The sequence below is a fragment of the Arachis ipaensis genome, chromosome B08 (assembly GCF_000816755.2).
Source record: "Arachis ipaensis cultivar K30076 chromosome B08, Araip1.1, whole genome shotgun sequence".
NCBI classification, from domain to species: domain Eukaryota; kingdom Viridiplantae; phylum Streptophyta; class Magnoliopsida; order Fabales; family Fabaceae; genus Arachis; species Arachis ipaensis.
The window spans coordinates 5,975,361-5,985,011 of NC_029792.2; the positions used below are offsets into that span (position 1 = coordinate 5,975,361).

Genomic DNA, 9,651 nt, shown 5'->3' on the forward strand with positions numbered 1-9,651 from the left:
CTATAAATATAAATATAAATTATTGCTAATTAAATGCTGACAAAAAAATAATAATATTTACTGAACACTTAGCATTGTTGTTTCCAATATTGTATCTCATCATATACTAAGCAATTATAAGCATAACATATCCCATCTATTACATGCATTGGCACCTGCCAAGTGATTTGTTTTCACTTTTCAGGTGGCTCAACTGCCACATAAGACGGCGCTGCCACAGAGAGAAGAGCAGTGATGGATCTTAGCTCATATAGGTGCTGCTTACTTGCAATGATTATATAGCTCACCACATTAGTAGTGTCTTCATAAAATGGCTGCATGAGCCATCATTCAAATCCTTGAATCCACACACCACTATAAAAGGGTCAACTAGGATACCCTTCCTTCTCTCAACTCGCATGATAAAAAAGAAACTAAGTCCCTTCTTCCCTCCAATGGCATCAAAGTTCTTCTTCACCTCTCTCACTTTGCTGGTTCTTTTCTGCTTGCTTCTTGTGAAAGACACTTCTGGTTTGTCAATAATCTTTTTCTTCTCGTTTCTGTCACAAACTTGGGAAGAAAAAAAAGAAGGTATCATTCATAACATGTTTTGTTTAATGGCAGATTATTGCAATGCTAATAAGCATGGATGCTTTGATGCTCAGGCAGCTGTTCTCAAGGAGATTCGAAATAGGAAGGTCTATCACTACTTATCACTACTTATCACTACTTATGCTTTAGATTCTATACTTTTGTTTGTGGTACAATTTATAACACTATTTCTACGTTGTTAATTGGTGCAGGTGTTTTTTGCTTTCAAGGATAAGAAAACAAGTCTGAAGGCTATGCTGCAAGGATCATCATCATCAAGAATGATAAGAGATGGTGAAAAATCAGTGAGTTGGGAGCTGAGGAGGGTTCCTTCTGGTCCAGACCCACTCCATCATAACGGTGGCATTGGCAACCCCAAGCCTCAAACCCCTTAACTTCATATATATATATATAGTTCTGTTCTCTTGACCTATTAGTTTTCTTTTTGTTATCACTGTGAAAACTGAAGAGTGTTTATCTACTTAGTAGCTATATATATAGTTTAATCTGGGGAAAGAAAAATGCAATGTGTAGCAGTGAAGTTCTCTTACTTTGACATGCACTAGAATATATATGTGTCAGCTTAGCTTGTTCCTGTTCTTCTTTTTTGTTAATTAGTATTATGTTTTTTTAATTTTAAGCACATCTAGTAAAATTTTATGAATCACACCATATCACAATGGCAAAGAAATCAGCTTACCATACGATAAAGATTTTAGTGATGTTAACCATAACTAAAACCAGTGAAGTATGGCAGATACTGAATCTAGAGAAAAAGGAACAAAAGAAACTGATCTTCCTTCTTCCATGACATTTTTTATATGCTAAATAGAGACATTTTAAAAATAACACGTAAAAAGTATATATTAATCGACGGTAACATTACTCTTAGCAGTAGATGTGATATTGGGTCTGAAAACCAGTGACATTTTCATTATGGCAATTTTGTGCTTACAGCTCATAGTGTTGATCATGGATTGGATTGAAACGGAACCTTTATGAATTATGACAGTTATGTGTTTTGGCCCTTTCTAATTCTTCCACCCGAATAACTACATAAATATGCAAGTATATGTACCATCTTCTCTGATAACTAACCTCGATCTTCTATTCTCAAATTTGTACTCATGATAGCCATAGTGAGAGAAATGACATCAGCAATAACACATATGCTGACGCAACCAACTATATTTTGTGACAATAGCCAAATCCAATAACCAAATCTGGCTAAACATATTCTCTGGCCCTACAACAAACGAAGATACTATTTAAGGATTTCAAATAAAATGTGGTAGTACATTTTTTTATTAGTTTAATTTTGCATCGATTATTTCCTTTTTAATCTCTCAATCAAAATTAAAATTCTAAAAATTGAACTGAACATTCGGAACCATGACCAAAACTCGATAGTGAACTTAAAGTTGAAGGTGATATTATGTATAAGTCTCAAGAACTAAAGCTCGTACCTTTATGCGCCACACTTCTTGACGCTTGCATTTCCTCAAAGAATTTGAAGAATTTGAAACGAATCCACGCGGTCACCATTACCTTAGGAATTTCAAGCCATGACTTCATTCGAACCAAGCTCGTTTCTTGCTACGCTTCCTGCGCCCAGTTGCACCATGCAAATACAATATTCTCCTTCGCAAATCGCAAACCCACTTTCCTCTTCAACGCTCTCATCAGAGCCCATTCCAACCTCAACAATTTTGCCCAATCGCTCTCCCTGTTCCGCTTCATGGTTCTCTCATACAAGCAGTTTGATCGCCACACGTTCCCTTCTGTGCTCAAGTCTTGCGCTGGATTATCGTCGCTGAGGCTCGGTAAACAGGTCCATGGAGCAGTTGTGGTTAATGGGTTTTCCTTTGACTTGGCAAATTTGAATGCTTTGATAAGCATGTATGCGAAATGTGGTGACTTGGCTTGTGCCCGCAAGGTGTTTGATGGAATGCTTGAGAGGAACGTGGTTATCTGGACAACTATGATGGCGGGTTATGGGATGCATGGAATGTTTGGGGAGGTGTTTGAGATGTTTGATAGGATGGTGGAGGCTGGGGAGAGGCCTGATGGCGTGAGTTTGACGGCGGTGTTGTCGGCGTGTAGCCATGGCGGATTTGTGGAGAAGGGAAGGGAGTATTTTGAGATGATGGAGGTGAAGTTTGGTATTAAGCCAGGGCTGCAGCATTACACTTGTATGGTGGATATGTTGGGGAGGGTTGGGGAGGTTGAGGAAGCAGAGAGGTTGATTTTGAGGATGGAGGTTGAGCCTGATGAAGCATTATGGGGTGCCTTGTTGGGGGCATGTAGAAATCATGGGAAGGTGGAGGTTGCTGAGAGAATTGCAGAGAGGGTTTGTGGGAGGGAATTTAGTTTGGCTTCATCAGTTTGAATCCATGATAATTCTAGCTATATGTATGAGCAAGTTCATATATCTTGCATGATCAAACTTAATTCTTTTATATAGTTTTTTTCCGGGGTCTAATCTTATATGCAAATTATAGTTAATCATTTATTTGAATTCGATTAACATTTACCAGTTCAGTAACAAAATTGAATCATTGGGCAAGTCAATTACAAAGCTCAATCACCCTCAAAAGAATGTTTTACAGATAAATCCGGAACATAGCCACATAATTGAAGATCAAAAGACAAGAGCTCCAAAGCTGCATAAATATGCTCATTCTCTTCATGAGATTTATCACCTGCCACAAACTTGTGCACGCTTGAATCAATCTCAATGGAGCTAAAGCCTGGTTGCTTTTGAATCCCACGGACCTTCATTGCCCTCCTAACTTTGTTTGCACCTTCCCACTTTCCAACCGCTGCATAAATGTTAGAAAGGAGCACATAATTGGAATCTCCACCAGGATCCAATTCAACAAGATATCTCATCACTTTTTCAGCCAAATTAATGTCCCCACGAGTCCTACAAGCAGCAAGCAATGACCCTAACACCACTTCATTAGGCTTCATGGGCATGTTCTTGATCACATTCAATGCCTCTTCCAATCTCCCAGCTCTACTATAGAGATCCACTAGACAACCATAGTGCTCAATCCTAGGCGCAATTCTGTGAACTCTCGTCATGTAATCAAAGATTCTTATGCCCTCATCTATGAATCCGGCATGGCTACATGCTGTTAGAGCACCCGTGTAACTGACCCCATTAGGCTCAAACCCTTCCCTCTGCATTGAACTGAATAAATTCAGAGCCTCGTCCGCAAGACCATTAACGGCGCAACCTACAATGGTTGAGTTCCAAGACACCAATGTTCGCTCCAACATGCTCTCGAACACTTGACGAGCAAACTCTATGCACCCACACCGAGCATACATATCAATCAACGAGTTGGCAACCTTAACATTGTGCAATAACCCTTGTTTCGCAGCAAGTCGATGCACCCACAAACCAAGACCAAGTGTCCCCAAGTTGGCACACGCAGCAAGGACAGCAATAACAGTAACATAATCAGGCACTGCACCAGCGAGCTGCATTGCCCGAAAGCACTCCAATGCTTCCTCGTGACAATCTCTCTTCACAAAGCCGCCAATCAAAGCAGTCCAAGAAATGGCATTCTTCACAGGCATTTCATCGAACAGGTGGAGAGCACATTCCGTCTCGCCGTTCCTCATGTATCCATCGATCATGGTGTTCCAAGTCACCAAATTTCTTACACCCATTTGGTCAAACACCAACCTTGCAGAGCCCACGCTGCCGCACTTTGCGTACATGTCGATCAACGCTGTGCCAACGATGACGTCGTTGACGTCCATGCAACCCAGTTTTCGAGCGTGCGCATGCAATGCACATCCGAAGGAGATGTTGCTGTGAGATGGGTAGTGAGCGCAACCGGAGAGAAGAGTAATGAGGGTGATGTGGTTGGGTTCGGCACCGGCTTCCCTCATGCGAACGAAATCGGAAGCAGCTTGGAGTAAGTTTCCGTTTCGGCAGTGCTGAGCTATGGAGGATGTCCATAAGACAGTAGGGTTTGGGTCTGAGGATTTTTGTGTGCGTCTTAACAACAAACTATGATGTTTTGTGATGTTGGGTTTTATGGAAGACTTGGAATTTGTCTGAGGTGGAGGATGGGGGAGTGATGATGTTGGGGTAGCTGTGCACGCAGGTTGCAGCATGGTTCCTTACGGTTATGGACTTATGGGTACCCCTCTTTCTTTTTTGTTTTGTTTTCTTTATCCTACTCTTTTTTTTTTTCAAGTAAATAAATAAAAAGGAAATATTATATTATTATGTTGAAAATACAAATATTCTCTTTGACAGAAATACTCTGATATTATGCCTTAAGTTTCATGTGGTACTCACTGGATCACCAAACTAAATTTGAAGGTCTATTATCTATTATCTCTTCGATTTGTATGCCATCGCATGAAATCAAAATTAAGAAAAAAAAAAATCCTCAAAAACATGTGACCATGTTTTATAGGATTTATGGCATTTCTGAGTTCGGCAGAATACTATTTCATATCACTATCAGCCTTCAATTTTTCAACGGCTATGGTCCAATTGAAGAAGGAAGAAAAATGTCGGTTCAATTTTTCTTCCCAATACAACTATACAAGTGACATTTTCAACTTCTCATTTTTGGTGACAAGCATGAATGAGATTGAAGAACTCTGCACTCTCTTTTGCTTGAGCTTTAGCCCTACCACCAACTTCCCTGCATTAATCTTGCACCTTTTTAAAGTCTTTTTGGACAAAGAAGTTGTCCGGTAGGAACATAACACACAAACTACAAGTAACATGATAATCAAGTACTAGGACTAGTAGTTAGGCACCTTCAATCAATCAGTATCAAACTTGTAATATGAATCATAACAACCTTTGTTTTAACATTTGTAATATGCTGGCTAAGTTGTTGCTATGCATGTGTAACAATCAACCTTGTATTGTATGGATAACAGAAGACTTGCCAAATGAAGTTTCTATAAAGCCAAATACTAAAATAGGACAAAACAAAAACTCTTTATCTACATCTTGGAATAGTATTTTGAAGTGTTTCACTGTCCACAAACAACACAAAAATCACAAAACAAACAATGTAATGGAAAATTTTTTATTCAGGTAAATAGCACTATAGTCTATGGCAATAAGAATCACAAATTGTACCGGACTTGGCTCCAAAATCATCTAGCATCAGCAGAGGTAAAAGAATCAGCAAAACCAGAAGGCTTGGCTGCTATACTACTTCCTCTACTGTTTTCAGTACTGGCGCCATAGCTAAATTCATTGCTCTCTGCTTCCTTCCAAATCTTCAGCATTTGTGGGAGCGGTCTACTGTAGTCAATACCAGAGTCGTAATCTAACTCATCATCAACCGGTTTCCATTTCTCAACCAATGCCACGAGTACATTCACTACATGACTCATATCTGGCCGGTGGTGTGCCTCCCTTGCAGTGCAGTGTCCAGCGAGTTCAGATACAATGGATATGCTCTCGAAAGCCTCGTCAGTTGCTTCCAAAGCTGGATCAATGGCAGCCATGAGCTTTTCTTTGTTTGATTTGATTCGCCAAAACCATTCTGCTAGATATCGTCTTTCCTCCGGCCGGCTCTCATCAAGCGCTGTTAATCCAGTCAGTAGTTCCATCAGGACCACCCCGTAGCTGAACACATCAACTTTAGTGGTGATTTTCCCCATCACTGAAACATATAGACAAAACTTAGTATGCGGAGCTAGATGGATCAAACTGAGAAAAATTGAAGATTTAAAACAAGTGAAAGATGCTAATAAACAGAGATAAACTCACAAGTGTAAAGATGCTAACAAGGATGATGCAATGCATAGTAACTCATAAGTACTTAACTATAAGATAAAGGATACAAAGATCATATTCTGAAATATAAACTGATTGAACTTATAATTAGACATTATCTTCTTGTTAATTATCTAAATGTAGTAGGGCACCTGATTAAAAATAATTGTGTAGTATATTTAGCTAGATAATTTCCTACTTTACTAGGGGCATGATAAATAGTTGTGCTTTTAGCTACTCAATGAATAGAACTGAATTTTAGAAAGGCATTGACAATTACAAAGGTAAACAAAAATTGATAGCAGAGTACTATAGAACAATGTTCATTAACAAACTCAAAAGCAAGCACGAAAACCGAATTTACTCACTAAATTTTTCATCGGTAAATTAAGTTCTTTTAAGAACATTCCAGCTGAATACAAACATGCAGCAGATACGATGCCTTAAGAATAGTGTGATCCTGTTATTAAGTTCTAGAGGTAATTAAAAGTAACACCTCTTACCTGCATATTCAGGGGCAAGGTATCCAAATGTTCCAGCAAGCTTGGTTGCCACAGATTTTTCGCCATCCGGAGCAAGCTTAACAAGACCAAAATCCGATACTTTTGCGTGGAAATCATCACCAAGTAGAATATTAGAAGACTTGAGGTCTCTATGGATGAAGGTCTGGCAGGCAAGACCATGAAGGTATTCGATCCCTCTAGCAACATCTAGAGCTATTGCAAGCCTTTGTGACAAAGACAATGGTTTCAATTTCAAGTTTTTCCAATGGAAAAGATGTTGGCTAAGAGCACCAAGAGGCATATATTCATAAACCAAAAGTCTCTCATTGCCTCCAATGGAATACCCCAAAAGAGATACCAAATGCCTGTGACGAACCTTTGAAAGAACAGCGATTTCAGCTTCGAACTCCTCCAGCGCCTTGCTGCTGATAACACCATGCTCCATTCTCTTCACTGCTATTTTAGTCCCATCTTCAAGTTCACCCTTGTACACAGTTCCAAACCCTCCACGGCCTAGCTCATTTTCTGAAGAGAAATTGTTGGTAACCTTGCGTAGGACTTGAACCGAAATGACAAGGTTTCCAGCCTCAATTATATGAGAGTTTTGAGTCTCACCACTAATGTTACTCAGAGAACTTGTCCCAGTCTTAGTTGATAAGCTTCCAGTAGTGGTATCTGAGACTGTGACTTTAACCACATTATCCCGATTGGATGGATCTCTCGGGTGCACCACAATGGAACTTGGAGCATCCAAGGAGGCCTTTTTCTTCTTCATGGAACAAATGAAGAGGAAAACAACCAAAGGAACAGCAACTACAAAGACTGTAATTCCAGACACAATTGCCACTGTCTTGAATCTTTTGGAATGATCCAGTTTAGATTGACTTGAACTTGAATTCATATTGGGATCATGTGCCTTATGAGAGGAGGATGAAGGGGGTGACAGGTTGTCTGGAGAAGGATGTGAATTTTCAGGCGGCAGAGACATTCCTCCACTTTCAGTAGTAAGAAGAGGGTTTCCCACAATAACAACCTTAACATCTTCGCGAAAATTTGGCAATGGGGGCTCAAGATGGTTGTCACTTAAATCAAACAACCTCAAAGATTTCAATTCAGAAAAATTACTAGGAACCATGCCAGTTATGTTATTTCCTTCTAGCCTAATTTCAAGTAATGAATCTAACTTAGCAAGTGAGGGACTAAGAGTACCGTTGAGCTCGTGCCGTGGCAAATTGATTATAGATACCTGGTGGTTGGAATTGCAGCTCAATCCGAACCATGGCCCTGTGCTCTCTGTGCTTCCAGTGCATGGATTGTTGCCTGACCAATCCGAAATGAGAAACAATGGATAGTTCAGATTATCCAGAACATCTAGCAGTGCAGTAACTTGAGGATCACATTCATGCCCTGGCTTAATTTGACAAAAGAAATTGTTATTATAAGAAACATTTGCAGCCTTAAATTCTGGTATTGGACCCATTAACATGTTATTGTTCAACACCAGTAACTCAAGTTCCATTTCTGCTAGGGATTCAGGAATCAAGCCAACAAGTTGATTACTATTGAGGTTGAGCTCTTGCAAGGAAGTAAGGTTTCCAATATCATGTGGAATTCTCCCATTGAACTGATTTCCATGTAGCCAAAGCTGTCTTAGGAAAATCATTGAAGAAACAACATCAATAGGACCCGTTAACCCTTCACCTTCTTGATTGTTCAACCATAGAACCTGGATAGAAGATTGAGCAAAAGTTTCCGGAATCTTACCGGATAGCCTGTTCCCGGAAAGCCTCAGGTTCGTTAGGGAAGGCAATGTGCCTAGGAAATCCGGCAACGGTCCAACCAAATTGCAATTAACAAGAGAAAGATTGGTTAGTTGCACTGATTTTTCCAAATCAAGAGGAAATGACCAACCAGTAGTTCCATTTAATGGATTTTCTTCCAAAGACAAAACCCTCAAGCTGGTAAGTCCGTTGAAGAAATCTGAAGGGATTGCTTCAAATGCATTGTAATCCAAGAAAGCAAATTCCAACTTAGATAATCCACTGAAACTAGGCAACATCCCAGTGAGATTGTTCCTTTGAAGGCCCAAGTTGTAGAGTTCTGAGAGCTGATTGAAATTTGGAGGCAATGTTCCTCTGAGTCCAAGATTCTTGGCCTGAATCTGAGTGACTCTATCACCACTGCAGAACACATAAGGCCATGAAGGAGGGCCACATGGATCATCTCCATCTTCCGGCCATTTCAGAAGCTCAGGATTCTCTAACCCTTTTCTGAAAGAATTCAGAACTTTGAGATCATTTGGGTCTGTGTCACCATAACACATTCTCATAATTAGGCCAAAGAAGAGAAAGAACAACACTGCCATGATGTGGCTACCTTCCATTGTTACTCTATAAGGAAGAAAAAATAGAGAACCCCAAGTACTCAAGGAAGGAACTTTGACACTAAACTCAGAACCCCATGAAGGAGAAAAACCAATGTCTCTGTCTCTCTGACTTGTGTGGCCATAAAAATGAGGGGCAGTAACTGCAAGAACTAGAAACACAGAAGCTCAGAACTCAGAAGAAGATAATTACATTGAGTGTGTGAATGAGAATGTGAATGTGAGTGTGAAAGTGAGTGCTTGTCTTGTTTGTAACTTAACTAAAAATAGGCATAAACAAAAGGGAATTAAAATTGAGAAAATGTTGAGTACCTCAGAGGATTAGGAAGAATAGAATAGAGAGAGACAAGGACATTGCAATGTGGAGTATCGTCAGCTTTTACATTTTACTCTGCTTTTCATCAGAGAAGGAAGGAACCTCAAAA

At 39.8% G+C, this 9,651-nt stretch overlaps 4 protein-coding genes across 6 annotated transcripts in view; 2 read left to right on the forward strand and 2 right to left on the reverse strand.

Annotated features, from left to right (window-relative positions):
- Positions 62–1,812, forward strand: LOC107610379. The gene is made up of 2 exons (XM_021108085.1): positions 62–677; positions 774–1,812. The coding sequence occupies exons 1-2, from the start codon at positions 399–401 to the stop codon at positions 963–965; spliced, it is 471 nt and encodes a 156-aa protein (XP_020963744.1). The 5' UTR covers positions 62–398; the 3' UTR covers positions 966–1,812.
- LOC107614447 (putative pentatricopeptide repeat-containing protein At1g56570) lies at positions 1,852–3,124 on the forward strand. Its single transcript, XM_016316654.2, has one exon. It carries the CDS (start codon positions 2,006–2,008, stop codon positions 2,957–2,959), a length of 954 nt encoding a protein of 317 aa, XP_016172140.1. The 5' UTR covers positions 1,852–2,005; the 3' UTR covers positions 2,960–3,124.
- Positions 3,131–5,255, reverse strand: LOC107614446 (pentatricopeptide repeat-containing protein At1g05750, chloroplastic). The gene has a single exon (XM_016316653.2). It carries the CDS (start codon positions 4,702–4,704, stop codon positions 3,151–3,153), a length of 1,554 nt encoding a protein of 517 aa, XP_016172139.1. The 5' UTR covers positions 4,705–5,255; the 3' UTR covers positions 3,131–3,150.
- The window catches only part of LOC107613852 (receptor-like kinase TMK3), a 4,368-nt gene continuing 93 nt past the window's right edge, over positions 5,377–9,651 (reverse strand). The window contains exons 1-3 of one of the 3 annotated variants that reach the window (XM_016316024.2): positions 9,539–9,651; positions 6,844–9,369; positions 5,377–6,227 (exon numbers count right to left, since the gene is read on the reverse strand). The exon at positions 9,539–9,651 is cut by the window's right edge and continues 93 nt beyond it. In XM_016316024.2, coding sequence (XP_016171510.1) covers positions 5,713–6,227; positions 6,844–9,226 — 2,898 coding nt within the window. In that variant the 5' untranslated portion in view covers positions 9,227–9,369; positions 9,539–9,651 and the 3' untranslated portion in view covers positions 5,377–5,712. The other 2 variants (XM_016316022.2, XM_016316023.2) reach the window with 2 other exon arrangements.

Coding starts and splice junctions, on each gene's coding strand:
- LOC107614447 (XM_016316654.2), top strand. CDS start 2,006: ATGTATAAGTCTCAAGAACTAAAGCTCGTACCTTTATGCGCCACACTT.
- LOC107610379 (XM_021108085.1), top strand. CDS start 399: ATGATAAAAAAGAAACTAAGTCCCTTCTTCCCTCCAATGGCATCAAAG. Junction 678..773: donor AGGAGATTCGAAATAGGAAG/GTCTATCACTAC, acceptor CTACGTTGTTAA/TTGGTGCAGGTGTTTTTTGC.
- LOC107614446 (XM_016316653.2), bottom strand. CDS start 4,704: ATGCTGCAACCTGCGTGCACAGCTACCCCAACATCATCACTCCCCCAT.